Source organism: Drosophila navojoa, chromosome 4, assembly GCF_054131105.1.
Source record: "Drosophila navojoa isolate 15081-1374.11 chromosome 4, UAZ_NAV_1.0, whole genome shotgun sequence".
NCBI classification, from domain to species: domain Eukaryota; kingdom Metazoa; phylum Arthropoda; class Insecta; order Diptera; family Drosophilidae; genus Drosophila; species Drosophila navojoa.
Genome location: NC_142892.1, coordinates 20,940,317 through 20,958,130, shown reverse-complemented (window position 1 = coordinate 20,958,130; position 17,814 = coordinate 20,940,317). Strand labels below are relative to the sequence as shown.

Here is a 17,814-nt window from a genome sequence, read left to right as displayed (position 1 = left end):
AAAATAGTAGTATTCTTTAAAAATGTAGTAAGAGCAACAATTTTTGAAATAGTATTGATAGTAATTTGTTTTATTGGAGTAGCAGTAGTAAAATAGTAGTAGTAGTAATAGTAATTATTGGCAATCATTATCAAAGTATTCATAGTAATAATAGTCAAGTAGTAGTAGCTGGCATTATATATTAAATAGTTGTAGAAGAATAATGGTAGCAATAGTAGTAATTCATTAATGAGTAGTAGAACTGCAGCAATAAATATAGTAACACAAGTCAAGATCAGCAGTTTTATTATTTAAATTTAAATTATTTAAATTATTATTTAAATTTTGAATTAATTTAACAACAAATAGCTTTTGAATTGATGAACCATAATTAATATATTAATTAAGCAAGCTCAGCTATTATTCAGGGAATACCCAAGACAATTTTCATAAAGGAACTGAGAGCGAGAGACTGGAACTCAGTGGCCAAAATAAAACTGCTGCCCTTCCTAGAATATCTTTATATAGTCACAGTAGTATCCTGATTGGCGATGGTTTAAAAGACTTCATTCGACGCTGACATTCAAGAGGATATTATCGAAAAACTTCAGGACATTTTGCACCCAGACAGCCTCTCGCTTGTCGCACACCCAGTGAACTTGAAGCGAACATTCATTGCTATTTCCCGATTTGTTATTCCACACATATTGTAAGAAGCTTAGCGATAAAATATAATTAGAGATGATGTGATCTAGCAGCTTCTATTGATTTATTACAATTGTTCCCCTATTGTCCAGAGAGCGCATATTAAGTGAATGAGCAAACCAAACTAAACTCAGTTGACGCCATCAATTAATATATGTACATATTTAATTTATGGAAGATGAGTAAAAATCTGTAATTGCAAAAATACTAAAATTAAAATATATATATTAAATATTTTTGCTAATGAACCAGTTTTATATTTAGCTAAACACCGGTAATGTATTAGCCATTCAGAATGGCAAACGCAGAACTTGGAGTAGAATTTGAAGTGCGAGTTAGTTGACTATGATTTCTGGAAGATGAGTTTCATATCAAAGTTTATCAGTTAATATATAGATGTAAATCACAATATAAGAAACTTTTATATATATACATTAATCGGAACCTCTAGCGGTAAAAGTACTAAGATTCTAGAATTCAAAGTAACTCGCAAATATAGTAGTCTGAGCTTTCGGTGTGCTCTATGTAGCTACCCATCATCTCCCGCTCGCTGCCTCTCTCTGTCTGCCTCTCTGCCCCACCCTCTAAGCTCGCTGAAAACATTTCCTAGTGTGCGTCAATCGGGCGCTTCTTCTGGTAGCACGAGTACATCCAGTATCGAGTGTGTATCATGTGTAATAGGTGGTCGTCTTCGTCGTCAACTCTGTTGTTGTTGCTGCTGCTACCGGCAACAGTGACAGCAACAGCAGCAACAGCAACAGCAGCAGCAGCAGACAGTAGACAGTAGACAGTGGCTAAAATATGTTCCGCGTCTGATAGTCTATCTCTATTGCACTCAGTGCGCCCACTCAATGCGTCTATCCTGCTCTCGCCGCCCATTGCGAGCAGCGGGCAATGCAATTGTAAAATTGAATTATTCATGGCGATTGTACGACAATCAATTGAAATTGAAATAAAATGCTGCTGTCGCAGTTGCGGCTGTTGCTGCAGCTACTGTTGCTGTTTTTGTTGCTGTTGTTGTTGTGGCTATTTTTATTTTTTTTTTTGCTACCGCCTTTGACATGTGCGCACAGCTATTTTTCAATTTTTCGTTGTTTTTGTTATCTCAGACTTGGCTTGGCTTGCGCTCAGCTGAAATTGTGATTTAAAGTATCTGTATCTGGATCGATTTGGCATCGATCGAATGTCGCTATGTCACCATGCAGCCAATGCAACCCAATGCAGCACCATGTCGCATTAGCCTCCAATTCGAGGCAGCCTCTGGTCTACTCCGCTCTGGTCCGCTCTGTTCCACTCTGGCACTTGGCATGCAGGCCGCATGCAGAAGCAGATTTGTCGCCTACTTCTGCTGGCCATGACTCTTTTTGGCCAACGACAATTTGTATTTGGCAATGTTGCATGTTTAAGTCTTTCAACATCCTCATCAGCGGAATTCGCATTGGATTTTCTTCGATTTGGCCTTGCAGTCGTTTCAAATGTCTATCTACCTATCGATTTGCATACTTTGACTTTGATTTTGTATGCTTCATATCTTATAGCTGTGTGTATATCTAAATTTCCTTTTTCTCGTTCCCAGCTCGAGCATCATCGGGCTAAATTAATCTCTCTCCTGGTCTAGTCAACAATAATTTGAAGTAGATTGCGCTCTAATAAATATGAGCAGACATCAAAGCTAATGCTCCAACTCATCACCATGAGCACGCGAGTGAGCCCGTCTGCAGGTACGCCGGCTCGGCTTATGGCCATGTCGTTCCATAAAAACCCACTGCCACTGATGCTGCAGCCAATCCGATGTGGGCTGCGAGGGGCTGGCCGGGGCTGACTAGCGCGTAAACTTAATTAAAATTAAAACGCTGCCAGATGCAACAGATTTGCCTACCGAGAAGAAATGACGAAGACGGAGATGGAGATGGAGATGGAGACGATGATGACGACTTTGAATGCGTTTGCAGAGATTATGAAGAGGACAGCGATGCTGACAGCCAAGTCAGAGAAAAACTAACCACAGCAGCCGCAATGTACGCGTCCAGTTCATGGCTAAATGCTGCTCGTGCTGTGATAAATTACACGTCGTTTTAGAGTGTTGCGCTTCCTTGTTACTCCGTCAACTGGTGTTGACGCACCGGCCCCAGCGGAGGGCGGGTGGCGGGCATTAAATGGACCTCGGCTCGGCCATGCAACTGCAAGTGGTATTATTAAAATGAAATCATCATCATCATGAAGTGACACAAGTGAGTCTCCAGTTGGACCCAGCTCCAGCTCTGAGCTTAGATCAGGCCTGAGCACTTGCCCTAGGATCAGCCTGCGCTCGCAATCTGGCTTATGACAAGAGAATTCAATTAGGTATAGAAAAATGCGTTAAAGGCGCTGCTCGAATTGTTTCTGGCCGGGAAATGAACAAACGACACTTGGCTACTGACTTGACCAGCATCAGCTGGCAACTATTACAGTCGAGTTCTGATAATTTGAAATGGGGATCAGTTATTTTAGATTTACACAGAAGTTCAAATTATCGACAATTATCACGAATGAATATTTTAAGGGGAAAGAATTATTTCGATTTATCTCGATTTTAGATTTAGCGAGATTGGACTGTATTACAAGTAAAAACTCTTGACTACTGAGCTCCTTCAATAATACTCTCAATACTATATAATACTGAATAGTTTGTTCTCATCTAGAATATCCCCTTTGGGCTAAGGGTCACTTGTCGACTGTGTTGAACATATATACATAGTGTGTACTTCGAATTCACAACTTTATTTAGTGCCATTAAACGAAAGACTTAAGCGACAAACTCGTTTTCACCATTTTGTAAACAAGCTACTAATTTCGTTAGAAAATGTTGTTCGGTCTCTCTGCGCTTTTATTTACACAGCTCGGCGGGCATTAAGTGCCCACCTCTTTGCCACATTAGTCCAATACGAATACAAATGGATGCACATTTACAATAAAAACACTCAGGCACACACACACACACACGCTGAGAGAGGCACACACACTCACAACGTAGCAGCAACAGTGGCGCATGCAATCGCGCGATAATAACTGTACTGTGTGTAAAGTCAAACGCAACAACAAAAGCAATTCGTATGAAAAAAATCAACAGCCAACCACATCGAGAAATTCAATGAAAACAAACGAACGCTGGCGGATCGTGCCGCTGCCAACAGCCAACCACAATTCAGCATGAAGAGCGCAAAGAGCAGAGCACACAAAGAGCAGCCGCAGCCGCAGCAGCAGCAGCAGCAGCAGCAGCAGCAAAATCAACAACAAAAACATCAACGCGACTCTTAACAGTTCGCAGCACATAACATTAACAGAAGCAGCTGCTGCTGCCGCTTGTAAACAGGAAATTGGCGCTTGCGCTCTGTAAAGCAAGTAACTGAATTTTCAGTGCTTCAGCATGCTAAAAGTCAGTTGTAAGCAGTGTTTCTTAAATTAAAGTATAAATAATAGAAACACATTTTTATTGAGCTCAGATGTACGATGATTTTTTTACCAAATTAAAAAAATATATAAATTTAGTTTATTAACATGTTGTTAATTTTTATTAAAGTTGTCAATTTACTTTCCGACATGTAGACTATGATTTGCATGGACTTCAGCTTTTTATAGCTTATGCTGACATACATTTTATGATATGAATACTTAGCATTTGTTTCATTTAAGTTTTATTTTAATAAAAAAAATTGATTAAGAAATTGTTAAAGCCTACATTAACTTAACGTATTCATTTTTCTAAATTTGACAAGTAAAAAATTTTCGTATGTTAATTTTTTAAAATATTTATATATGTACATTGTTTTTGAAAGAAAAGATATATAGCTGAACTTTAAATATTATGAGCAAATATTAAATTTAACGTTAATTAATTAAATATTCTAGAAAAAATTAAAATTTAATTTTTATTTTAAATAAGTAATTCAATAACAATATCAAATAATTAATAAGTACATTAATTTGCTTTCATTTTAGTATTAAATTAATTTATAGTAAAAAAAAATTATTTGTTCCTTAAAACTTTAATATTTAAATAATTTATTTATTTAATGTTATTTTTCAATGTATTATCTACTTCCAGCAGCATCGCATATACCATATCATTTTGCCTTTAAGTGTCCGACTGGGCTGTTATACAAAATCTCGCTCACTCACTCACACACACACACATATACGTAATACAGTGAAGACGCGTGCGCGCGCGACTTCAAATGCTGCTGGCTGCTGCTGCTTGCTGCTGTTGCTGGCTGATGATCTTTGAGGCCAGGGCCAGTCAGTCGGCTGGTTGGAGCTCAGAACGATGATGACGGTTTAGTCTCGGATGGGCGCTACGCTGCAAAGCATCGCAAGGCTGCAGAATACCGCTAACTGAAACTGTTGTACGTGAGGATACACGCGCTCTTCGGTAACGGTACGCGCACGTGACTCACAAATCACGACGCACGACCTGCGACCTACCAAGTCTTGTGAAAAGCCGTCGCCAAAATAAAGCAACTGGAAAAGTGTTACACATAATGCAATCGTGTGAATAATTTTATTAAAAATAATTGTGAAATATTTATGCATATGGAAAAAGTGTGATTTGTGTAAAAGTTAATATCTCTGTTAACTGAAGTATAAAAATTAAAAAATTAAATATATTATAAAATATACAAAAATTAAAACTAAAACTAGAGCTGAGAAATATTTAAAATTAAAGATTTTATGCAGTTTACTGCATAAGAATATTGTGAAAAGGTGAGTGAATGAAATCGAATTAAAAAATAATTAATAACATTTATAATATATATGCTAAGTTATATATATGCATATATTCTATAAGGCGATCATGCTTGTGCTCATCATTCTCATCATTCTAGAAACTGTTTATTACATTCATTGACATTTAACTGATTTATGGCTAGTTAGTCATAGTTGTTATTAAAATCAGATAAAACTGTTTACATAATACATCATTTATAAATATTAATACATATGCTAATGCATTACTAAACGGAGGCAATGGAGTCCGTATTGGAATATCAATTGGATGATATCTGAAGGATATCGAAGGCAACCAGTTTGCATAGCGGCGAGACTCTGGCCGTGTCATGCCCAAGGGATTAGCTAAGCGACTACATTCAGGAAGCGTAACTGAGAAACAAAAGACACTCATTGACATGCTCATTAATTATGTTATTGCCTTTTGTGCGATAAGTGTCAAGAAATTATTACAAAAGGGCGACGAGAGACGACACAAAAAAAGAAAAGAAAAAAACTTGAAGATTTTCAAACATTTAATTGTCTGACTGCTGCTGGCAATCAAGCAGAAAAGGGCTAAGGAAGCTGTTCGACAGAGCCCCGAGTAGGCAAGGCTGACAGAGAGAGAGAGAGAGAGAACGAGAGAGAGAGAGAGAGCTGGCTGGCAGTCAGGAAGCGAACAATTCAAACTAGAGCGTGTGACTCTGTTGAATGGATTTGCATATTGCGACGTCTTTTGGCAGAGGCTAATAATAAAGCATATTATGGGCAATTGTTTATTGTATGCTCACCCTCTCTCACTCACTCTCGCTCCCTTTCTCGCTCACTCTGTGTCACCGATATTTGAGTTGATCTCGAGCTGGTATTCGTCCGCTCTGCTCCTGTTTGCCTGTTTTGCCTCGCCTTGTTCTATTTTGTATCTGCTGCAAAATATTTTTCAACAATCGTGGTTTGCTTGTTTGAACACCTCTTTTTTTTTTGTTTTTGGGTCTCGTTCGAAAGGCTCTTGCTCCTGCTCCTGCTGCTGCTGCTACTGCTCTTGTTCAGCGGGATAAATGGCTTTTATCTGATTTGCAGTGTACAACATTTTGTTTGCTTTAAAGGACACATTTCTGTTTATTATTCTTTGCCATGCTTATTGCTGAAAATCCTGCGCCGCTCGCCTCTGTCAACGGCTACTTGATGAGCTTGTCCAATGTACCTATATATGCACAACTGATCTTGTTCTCATTGTTGCCAAATGATTGAGATTCGGTTTGCTTCTGTTCTCAGCGAACAGCAAACAAAAATTCCGAATAAAAACCCAAAGCAAAAACTTTCAGGCAGAAAACTCGTATTCGGAGGTACTCGACTCGTTGACTGCAATCGACAGCTAAAGTTGCCAAAGTTGGTAATTTTCCAGCACACTGATTAAAGTTTACTTTTTGCTACAAGTAATAAAAAATGTAAGACTTAACGTTAAGCTCTCGCTGTGTACTTAAGGCAGATGACATATAATCAGAATTCGTTGTGTTAAACTCTAATCGAAATTAACTGGATATTTGTTGATTATTACTGGACATTTCGACCTTTATTCAAAACAAATTTAAAATCCAGCTGAAAGCAGATAAATACTGTCCCCAATTGATTAATATAATTAATAAATAAATTATATAATTGGTTATTATATTTATATGAAGGTTAGGAATATTTTGCGGCTTTTACTTCAGCTGCTATTAGAATATGTCTAAAAAAAAAAAAAAAAACATGTATAAAATATAAACAAAATAATATAACAAATATATCAAATATATATACATATTCAAGTCAAAATATGCACAAACAAAATTTTTTTTAAAATCAATATCAAAATAGTTTATTTAACCCATACAACATGCAAAGTTCAAGCTAATATAAGGACTGATATGCCACAACTCGAAACCAAGTTAACATAACTGTATATGTAAATCTTTAAAATATCTCGATAATTTTAAGTTAATATATAATTTGAGGCATCAGTTAGCAGAGCGAAAGAGAGCTGTGACCCAATGCCAAGTGCCAGAGTGCGGAAATGCCAAGCATTAAGCATAAGCACTTCACGTCTTGCACTGTTGATGCTGGGTTACCATCCCGTACCCGTACCCATAGCCATACCCACACCCTTCTGTCCATTCCCATTCCCATTGCCATTCGCATTCGCATTCGGATCTCCATTCCCGTTGCCGGTAAGTTCGTTATTGTGTCCATATCTTGACACCGTTTGGATGGGCAGGAGGGCGCATCGCGCTTGGCAGTTGCGGCCAGCGCTCAGCAGGTGGTGGCCCGGCGTGATGCTGCTCCTGTGATAATGGCGAACACGCCAGACCGCCACTTTGCATATAAACGCGCGCTAATGGACACCAAAGGTGACAGCGAGCGCTGCTAAATTGGCAAACATTAAATTTGCACCTTCACAGAAAACCGTGACAATTTTAGGCACAGCGGTGCGCTTTTCCAGAAAACCTATATACACACATAAGTATATACATATATACATAAGTACAAAAATAAATAAGAAGAAAACTGAATGGCGATCGACCAAGGCGATGGCACTGCCAATGCCCACGGCGAAAACCCAACAAAGTGCCAAAGGAAAAGCCGAAAAGCCGAAAAGCCAGCAGACGACCCAAAAACTCAACTACTTTGTGCTTAGATCTTGATGCCCATCGCAGCTAAACTTTTATTTTAAGCGCTTCCCTTTAAACGAAAGCAAATCCTAGAACTCCATAGATCTGCCTTGTCAAAGTTTTTGAGTGATCTTAAGACAAGAAATTAATAATTTCTTTTATATTTTATATTTCAAAATATTATACTATTGTTTTCCGACCAAATAATTTATTACTTGAACAAATTAATATCTATAAAAAAATGGAACTAAGAAAGAACAGAATTGAAATGCTTTCAATCAGTTTAATTTGGAATAACAAATGGTTAAAAAAAGAATACTAAAAACAATAAAACAATGATTTCATAATTTAAATCATTTGAAATTTTATATTATATAAAAATATTTTTATTTTTGAAGTTACTATGGGTTACTGTACAACCATTTAATAACTATTTTTAGATGTATATTAAAAAAAGTTTTTATTAGGGTAATTTAATGTTTAGTTAAAAATAAGATACTAATCGGCTTATTTATTGTTTAATTTAAGAGAATACTTTGGTGTCACACTATACTTCAGCTATATAACAGCCTACGCCCCTCTCAGTCTCTGTCACTGTAACTTATTTTACTCCATATGAAGCAGAGATTTTTGTTGGCAGCAGTAAATCCATTAGGTCTCTCTCTCGTTTCAAATTCTCTTTTTTTTTTTTTAAGATAAATTATAAAATATATTTATTTACAGCTTAGCGCTTCAAATTCTCAAACAATCAAATCTCTAAATCTCAACACTCTCTGTTTATCAATCTTATACAGCTTGAGCATATTCCCATATATGTATAGAACTATATATAAAAATAATGCTTTACAATATAGATTGATCTGAATTTCCTTGACTAAATGCCCTTTATCTCAAGACAAAAAAAAAAAAAATTATTAGTTTAACCAATCGTAAGATCTGAAGACTCTTTCCATTTAATCACAAACTAGATGTTCGACTGATAGAACCTTCGACACCAGAAAGAGCTTATCTAATCAATTTATCCCATTTTATTAGCTTGTCAAGCTTCATTTCGATTCCCTTAGAGTGAAAACTATTGCAAAATTTCCAAAAATTTCCACATTGATCAAATAATTGACGCCAAATGTTTGCGCATGCATTTTCCCAGTTTTTGTTGTTGCTATTGGATTCTTTTTTCTTCTTCTTCTTGACCTTAGCTTTATGAGCATAGAAAACAAGTAACTACGTACATTAGATGTGTGAACACGACCCATCCTCTTGCAGAGGGAGGTGCGACCAGGCCGGGAATCGAGTTGTCGTTACCCTGTCTCGGACGTCTCGGACGGCGGTGCCAGCCCAAACCGGTCGTCGCATACCTCAATTTCTAACCACGACCTGTGCCAAAAGCTCAAAATACAAAATTCAACACAAAAAAAAAGAAGAAGCGAAGTAAAGAGAAACGCAGTGGGTCATCGGTTATGCTGCTGCCGCTGATGCTGCTGCTTCTTCTTCTCCTGCTTGTTATTATTTTGTTGCTGTTAAGTATTTTCACTGCTGCAGTTGCCTCGTGTGTGAGCGAGGTATTCTCTGTAAGCCGGACAAGCTGCTCATCAATAAACAGAAAGGGTTTTACAAGATGTTAACTATTGGTATCTAGATAGATAAGTCAATACGAATTTTAAAATTACAAATGATACATTTTTAGATTTATAAGGTTTTTATTCTATTTTCGGTTATATACTTTTTATTGGGGCTTCAATTACTCAAACTTCCCTTTGTTCATAAAAAATTGAGAATGAAATGAATTTCAATTACATTTTAAGCGATGTGTTTCAATGATTTTATACGAGTTATTCCGATTATAAATCATTATATTTTGCAGTATACTCATACAAAATAAGAATATTAACTATTGTCATAAATAAAAGAAAGAGTTTAAAGAACATAACATATATTGAGGTAGAAAAAAAAATAAATTTAAAAAAATATATATATATAAAATCCAAAAAATATGTTAGAAATGTTTTTAAACAAATTTTCGACATTTATAATACGATCGGAAATTGGTTCATCGTAAAAATCATTTGTTGTCATAATCTAATGATTCATTATTTATACTTATACCTACCATAGTTCAATGCATAAATCCTCACCTCAAAAATAAATCAATCAATTATCCATTTCAGATGAACCAGCTGTGCAAAGTATGCGGCGAACCAGCGGCTGGTTTTCATTTTGGAGCATTCACATGCGAGGGCTGCAAGGTAAATTACATAGAAATATAAAAAAAAAAAATATATATATATATATATATATATATATATATATATATATATATATAATGATATTACTATAATATACAAATGAATACGTATTTTCGATCATATATTTATGTATATCAACAATTGTGGGAAGCAAATAATAACAACAGAAATAAAATATTTCGGCATGCTTACAAAATGTGCGAAAATGAGCTCAAGATTTAGGTTTTTACTTCTGCAACACATGAAAAGAAGAAGAAATCTTATTGCTATAATTAAAATTCAATTCGGTAGATTAATTGATTTTTAATTGACTTTAAGTAGATGCGAGGACGTGCACAATGGCCTGAACCTTCAAATGCCATGGGAAAATATCTGCAAATTTAGAGCAGCAGCTGATGGGTCGACTCTTTGTACATATATACCACCAAAGAGAGTGAGAGAGAGAGAGAGAGAGGGAGAGGCAGAGCTCAAGGCGAGCACAATTGTAAACTGCAGTCAATCAAATAAAAATTACATGCATATTAGATGACTCAGCGAATGGGCAATGGCAAGAGCCAAGCATCAAAGTTAACTTATTCGCTGAACATGGCGCTCAATGAACTTCAACATCGATGCGAACAACTTTGGCCCAGCAGCTCTCGAATGAGTTGGCTAAAATAGAAAAACAGCCAACGAACAACAATAACAAAACAAAAGCACTCACATACATTAAATAGTGCATGAAACTCTTTCGCTTAATCACCATGAATGGAGCTAGGGCTACAGACGGGAACAGGGGCAGCGGCAGGAGCAGGAGCAGAGACTGGGGCTAACACACACTGTTGGCAGTTTATTAACGCACATTTTGTAATTGAAGCGCCGAGTTGATCGAAATTATGCCACTTGCCGAATGCTAATCACAGGTGCAAAAGGTATCAACAATAATTGATTTTGAACGCCAGAGGAGCTCAGAGAGCTTCAGCAAGAGCCAAGCAAGTGGAAGAGATCTATGGAAGAAAGACTGAAGACTGTAAGACCAGATTGAACTGCAAATAAGTTAGACTTTTATGTCTAATAATATCAATAGTATCAATAGTATTAAATATACTTTATTAAAAACAATTAAATGAAATAAAAAAGAAAGCTAAACCAGAAAATCAGGCTCGCAAATTGTTAATTTGATTACGTTAATTTAAATTGTAAGTCAATTAATTTAGAATATCAAAATTTACTTGAATACCAATTGAATTATTGTTAACAAAGCTTAATATCCAATTAAAGGATAAATAGACATTGATTTATATGGCTTGAAATAAAGTCTGACAGCAGAGCTCAATTCGAGAATAACGATTCAAGCTATACTATGGTCTGAAGCAAAGACATAGTATCCATATATGTTATACTGATAAATGAAAATGTTTCTCAGATATTTATTATTGGACCGCAACGAATTACACAAGAAAATAAAAGACTTAATAAGAAATAGACCGAAGCGCAACAATTAAATTCATATAGGATTTAGCAAAAATACAATGTACATATAAAATGAAATCTAAATTTATAAATTCAGCTTGGAATAATTGACCATAAAAATATAATAGAATTACTTCATAAATTTTTTGAATTGAATAAAATAGAATTTTGTGCGGAATAATAATACCTATATTACATATGGATATGTTCTTTGGATCAAAAAAACGAATAGAACTGAATATAAACGATTTTTTCTTTGAATACATATTTGTTAAAATATAAATATTTGTTCCTATAAGAAGATGCCTTAAGATGCTCTTCTAACTGATTTATAAACTTTCACAACGAAAGAATTCATAAAGTCTTTGCATCGTTGCAGTCGTTTTTTGGCCGCACCTACAACAACATCGCAGCGATCGCCGGCTGCAAGCACAACGGGGACTGTGTCATCAACAAGAAGAATCGCACGGCTTGCAAGGCCTGCCGGCTGCGCAAGTGCCTGCTGGTGGGCATGTCGAAGAGCGGCTCTCGTTATGGCCGCCGCTCCAATTGGTTCAAGATACACTGCCTGCTGCAGGAGCAGCAGGGGAGCGGCGCGGCCATGGGCGCAGCCAGCGTGAGCAACGCGAATCTGGATCAGTTGGCGCGACTGCAGCAGGCGAGCAACCAGGCGCGACAAACCTACCAGGACAAAACGAATCCCTGCATCAAGTCGGCCACGGCAGCCACCTCGCCCACCATCGCACTGCAGACGGCGGCGGCAGCAGCGGCGGCAGCGGCAGCGGTGTCCACTGCCTCGACGCCAGCGCCGAGTTTGCCTGGATTTCTGCAAGCAGCCAAGTATCTGAACGAGCAACAGCAACAGCAACAGCAGCAGCAGCAGCATCGCCAGCTGAAGCTCGAGTCCCGCCTCAGCAATACGCCCAGCGATTCTGGCGCCTCCTCGGCCGGGGATCCCACGGACGACGGCACCAGCGTGCTGAGCGCCACGACGAACAGCATTAGGAAGGCGGTGCGACAGAGCAGCTCCGCTTATGCGGGCAGCTCCGAGGCGGACATTGCGGAGCAGCAGCAGCGACGCCACAAGGAGCTGCTGGATATCTTTCGCAGCCACTCTGAGCCGCTGTACAGCTCTTTTACGCCATTCACCCTGCCGCCAGCATTGATGGCCAGCAGTTTGCCGCCGCTGCCCATCTTCAAGGAACAATTCAAGTCGGAGCTGCTATTTCCGTTCCCCGCGAGCAGTCCGGCGGAGGAGGAGGAGCCCATGGACTTATCGCTTCGCTCACGAACGGATGCTGCAAGTCCGACGGCAAACAGCTCCAATAGCCCTCTCAGTGAATCAGCCAACCTGCCCTCGGAGTCGCCCGCCACCTTTGTACGCAAGCCCACGCCCCTCGACCTGACCCTGGTGCGCTCGCAGACTCTGACAGGATAAGGTCACGGCAGGAAGCCATCCCACTTGGCTGCTTGCAAACGATTCGATATTGGTGCCAGTGAAAGTATGTACAAATAAATTGTTTTTAGCTCAATTACAGCATTTAAGCAATTCGAAATACTCTCGTATACACACACACACACACACATACACACTCTAATATACGCATATACATATATAAGTATAAATATTAAAATAATGTTTAGCCAAATTTACAATCGACTGTCATTTAATTGTGTGTTTTTATTTAATTTATGTTTAGCACGTGTATTATACATAAGTCATTTATAATTTGCATGTTGTTTTTTCGCTTCTGTTTGTTTTCTTAATTTTAAATAATTTATTGCGTAGACACATAAGCTAAGCGAACCCAATGTAAAACGCAGCAAACAAATAATAAAAACGAAAACAATTTTGAAGAATCTTATATGGCTAACAGAATCTCCAAAAAATGATTTAAAATCTTTCATTTCTGCCGAAAGTTTCGACCGCAACTGAAATGAACTTTCCTTGGTCTGGCTGGCCTGGTCCGAGCTGCCTCCATCGAATTGACACATGAGCAGACTTAACATGACCATCTACAGCAAATTGTTAAATATATTTGCGATTCAACTGTCACATGACCCGTGCTTATGTGTATATCCATCACAATCCCTGGAAGACAGCCAACAGAGAGCCGTACGCTCGTATATAGTGGATGCCTTATTCATTACGTAAGCCGGCTGACATATTTCCAAATGTCAACTATGTGGATATTGACTACATAAATGTAATTATGACAATGCCGCCGATATATGACAACAAATGAAGCAACAGCAACAGGCAGGCAAGAGAAAAGTAAATAACAAATAAAAATAGCTCGAATGAACATATATTCAAATATATTTATATTTATTTCTCGTTTTTTTTTTTTCTACAAAATATAAGAATTAGTTGCAACGCAATTTTTATTAAAAACATTTTTATATCTTCCAGTTGAACTAACATCGTCACCTGAAATCAAAAGACTTAGGCAACGAACTGAAAGTGAAATCTTTGAAAGCTAATGAATGCGTAGAGTTAAGTATGTATTTATACATGTTTCCCATTGGCTAAGCCCCAAGTGAAAACTCACACATACACACACACATCTAGCAGACAAATTTGAGCATTCACACATTCAATTATTCGCTTGTTTTTGTCTATGTGAAAACACGCCCCCTGAGAGTAGCGACAAAGTGAGATGCCAAAAGCCGAACATAATCCACGACCACACGCTATATAGAAACAGTAACAACAAAAAAACCCACAGCTACAAAAACAGTGCCTGCAAATATATTGATACATACGTACTTAGAGTCCGTATGGCAGCATCTCACATAGATGTCTTTCAAATGCATTTATGTATTCAGGTAAAACGAATGTGATTGGGCGTGAGTGAGTGCTTAAGTGTATGTGCCTATGTGTATGTGCGTTGGTGTGTGTTAGTGTGAGTAAAGAGGCATACTACATACTTTTGCATTGATTTTGTTGTTGTTTATATCATTTTTATAGGTGTCAATGCCTTGATATAATCAAAAGGTTTGTAGTTTGTATATAATTATAATATAAAATACAATATTACAGATATACATTGATAATAAGTAAAATTGATAATAACAAGAAGTAAAAATGATATAAATTAATAATGATTATTAATTATGAAGATGATTTCCACTAAGAATCATATTATCAGATAATACATTAAAATCGTTCAATGTTGAGGTTCTAGTTTAAGATCAAATATGGCTTTCGATTCCGAAAGATTTGTCTGCATTTCTTGTAAGTTTTCGTAATCCACCTCAGCTTTCTTTACCAAGTGGTTTTCGAGGCCAATTCCCTCTTACGCACACACACACAATCACATATGTATATATGCATCGAAGTACACATGTATGTATGTATGCATGAATGTATGTCCATGAATGCTTATATGACTCAGTAGATCGCGGTCTGTGCGCGTGCGGCGCAGACAAGCTGAGATGGATTGCCGTCAGAGAGGGCTGGACGCCCGAACGGTCGGACAATCGGACGGTTCGACTCCATGGACCAGTTTCTAGTTTCAAAGATTCAAGGAGGAGGCTCTGCTCGAGCCGAGGCGTGCTTAAAATTCAATTGAATATTGAATTATTGCATTGAATTTCATTGTTTGTAAATGCTGGGGCCAGCTTTTATTGTAAACTGATTTCTTTTTCAGTCATAGATTTATTTATTTATTTCAGTTTTATTGTACGCCCGAAGTTCAACAGTCGTTAATCGCAACAAAATATATTTGTATTGTATTACATAAGTAGATCCACGTTTTGGGTGGTCTACTTTATATAGATGTTAGACTATTCGAATAAAAAATGAAATCAAAACACAAATGTCGTCAAATAAGTCACATGTTGAAATGTTTGTTAGATCCCTATTTAGTTGTGGTCTTTCATATCTTTCGTTTCCCATCCGGGGTCGGTGAGTACCTGCAAAACGCCTTCCACATTGCGCCAGAGAAATCGCTTTAAGATCAACAACAAAACGCTGTAACAAGAGTTCAGAGTTGTCAATAAAAATTAATTGCAATTTTATTGCCACAGCACGCTGCTCCTTGCATACAAAGTATACAGAAACCTCAGAGAAGAGTAGTCAAAAGGTATTATCGATTAGAAGTCAGCTTCGTTAAGCCACGCATAGCTAAGAAAATATTTACATTTACAGCTGATAGGTAATTAAAGAATGCAATTAATTTTTTTTTTTAAATTTGCAGAAGATCAAACAATAAAAATTACCTATAACCTTACATTGGTTATTCTACTACAAGTTCCTTTTCATTTTATTTTATTCAATGAAGGGTATACAAACGTTAACATTGCAGCCTACAGACAAACCAGCAGGAGAGGATGTGCGTAAGATGCGGGGAGAACAAACAGTCGAATGACCTGATTTCGATTCAATATAAATGCAGCAAAAATCAGAGCAATTTCGCTGTTTCGATGAGTCAAAATATTGCCGCTGCCTCCTGTAAACCGTTCCGCACGTGAAATGTGCAGCACTACTATAAAAAGACTAAGTGGTGCAGCACATGAATTATGCAGATTGTCAAAACAGCTGTTTTTAATCGGTTTTATATGATTTGAAATATTTTTTGGCGCCCAAAAGTCTGCAACACACACGACTTCACTTATAAACTATCGATATATTTTGATTGTATTTCTTCTTGCAGCTATCGATATTGGGCATTATTTCGGTTCACTAGCGAATGTCTAAGGCAAACAGTGTCAGTGTTCTGTTAAATGTTTATATTTAACAATGTATCCGCAAAGTTCACAAAAACGATCTTGGACTTTTGCAAACGAAGCTCAGCTACATGCATTCCGGGTGGAGCAGAACACAAAATACATCGAGGAGCATCGAAGTGAAGCGCCATCGCCAGACAACCTCGAAAATTATTTTCTAACGCCGGCTGAAGAGAGCCTGTTGCTAAAGCAGTATGAAATTTATCTCGTGGAATTTTGCCGGCGTTTCGAGCCAACCATGCCGAAATGCGTAATTGGGACTGCATTTCATTACTTCAAGCGCTTTTACTTAAACAATACACCGATGGACTATCACCCCAAAGAAATATTGTGAGCATCCAATATTTTTTAAATATACATACATATGTATGTTTGTTACAACTATTGCTTGTTTTCCTTTTAGAGCGACTTGCGTATTTGTTGCCTGTAAGGTGGAGGAGTTTAATGTGTCTATCAATCAGTTTGTAAACAACATAAAAGGCGATCGCAACAAGGCCACCGACATTGTGCTCTCAAATGAACTACTGTTAATTGGCCAACTAAACTACTACCTCACAATACACAATCCGTTCCGCCCGATTGAGGGCTTCCTAATAGACATCAAGGCACGAAACGCAACGCTTCTATTTTAACTATTTTTTCAAGTCGAACATTTTCTATTCATTCGCAGACTCGCAGCAATATGCAAAATCCAGAACGTTTGCGCCCGCAAATAGATAGCTTTATCGACTCGACGTTCTTTACAGACGCATGTCTGCTGCATACTCCATCGCAGATTGGACTGGCGGCTGTGCTGCATGCAGCCAGCAAGGAGCAAGAGAACCTGGACAGCTACGTCACAGACCTACTGTTTGTGTCAGCACGCGAGAAGCTACCGGGTCTGATCGATGCAGTGCGCAGTAAGTAAAAAGTAAAGCGCAATCGGACGTTTCTAAAGCCAAATTCATAATTTCAGAAATACGCATGTTGGTCAAAAACTATCAGCAACCAGATCGAGAGAAAGTTAAGGCTATTGAAAAGAAATTGGACAAGTGTCGCAATCAAAATAATAATCCCGACAGCGAACTGTATGATCCCAGATGGCATCCCTATATATATTTGTATAATCATTATCGTGCATTTATTTATAGGTACAAGGAGCGTCTACGTCGCTTGTATACGGATGAAGATGATTTGCCAGCCGAGGATGGTTCCTTTCATATAGCCGATGTCAGCTCGGATGCCTCCGCTATGAATATCAGCCAATAAAGCCAACTCGATAATTTATCTGTGAAATTACAATACTCTAAATGAATAATTCAACTTAAGGAAGCAAT

General features: G+C 37.7%; 2 protein-coding genes across 2 annotated transcripts; both read left to right on the top strand.

Moving 5' to 3' along the window:
• Nucleotides 1–4,825: 4,825 nt before the first annotated feature.
• eg (eagle) lies at nucleotides 4,826–13,632 on the top strand. Its single transcript, XM_018102047.3, has 3 exons — nucleotides 4,826–5,424; nucleotides 10,238–10,315; nucleotides 12,147–13,632. Exons 2-3 carry the CDS (start codon nucleotides 10,238–10,240, stop codon nucleotides 13,203–13,205), a joined length of 1,137 nt encoding a protein of 378 aa, XP_017957536.1. The 5' UTR covers nucleotides 4,826–5,424; the 3' UTR covers nucleotides 13,206–13,632.
• Nucleotides 13,633–16,427: 2,795 nt separating this feature from the next.
• CycH (cyclin H) lies at nucleotides 16,428–17,805 on the top strand. Its single transcript, XM_018102049.3, has 5 exons — nucleotides 16,428–16,828; nucleotides 16,902–17,103; nucleotides 17,169–17,397; nucleotides 17,454–17,565; nucleotides 17,629–17,805. Exons 1-5 carry the CDS (start codon nucleotides 16,512–16,514, stop codon nucleotides 17,744–17,746), a joined length of 978 nt encoding a protein of 325 aa, XP_017957538.1. The 5' UTR covers nucleotides 16,428–16,511; the 3' UTR covers nucleotides 17,747–17,805.
• The last annotated feature ends 9 nt before the right edge of the window (nucleotides 17,806–17,814 follow it).

Excerpts from the sequence above, each read along its gene's own strand:
- eg (XM_018102047.3), top strand. The coding sequence starts at position 10,238 with ATGAACCAGCTGTGCAAAGTATGCGGCGAACCAGCGGCTGGTTTTCAT. Across the intron at positions 10,316-12,146 it reads TCACATGCGAGGGCTGCAAG|TCGTTTTTTGGCCGCACCTA; the intron begins GTAAATTACATA and ends GCATCGTTGCAG.
- CycH (XM_018102049.3), top strand. The coding sequence starts at position 16,512 with ATGTATCCGCAAAGTTCACAAAAACGATCTTGGACTTTTGCAAACGAA. Across the intron at positions 17,104-17,168 it reads GCTTCCTAATAGACATCAAG|ACTCGCAGCAATATGCAAAA; the intron begins GCACGAAACGCA and ends ATTCATTCGCAG. Across the intron at positions 17,566-17,628 it reads AATAATCCCGACAGCGAACT|GTACAAGGAGCGTCTACGTC; the intron begins GTATGATCCCAG and ends ATTTATTTATAG.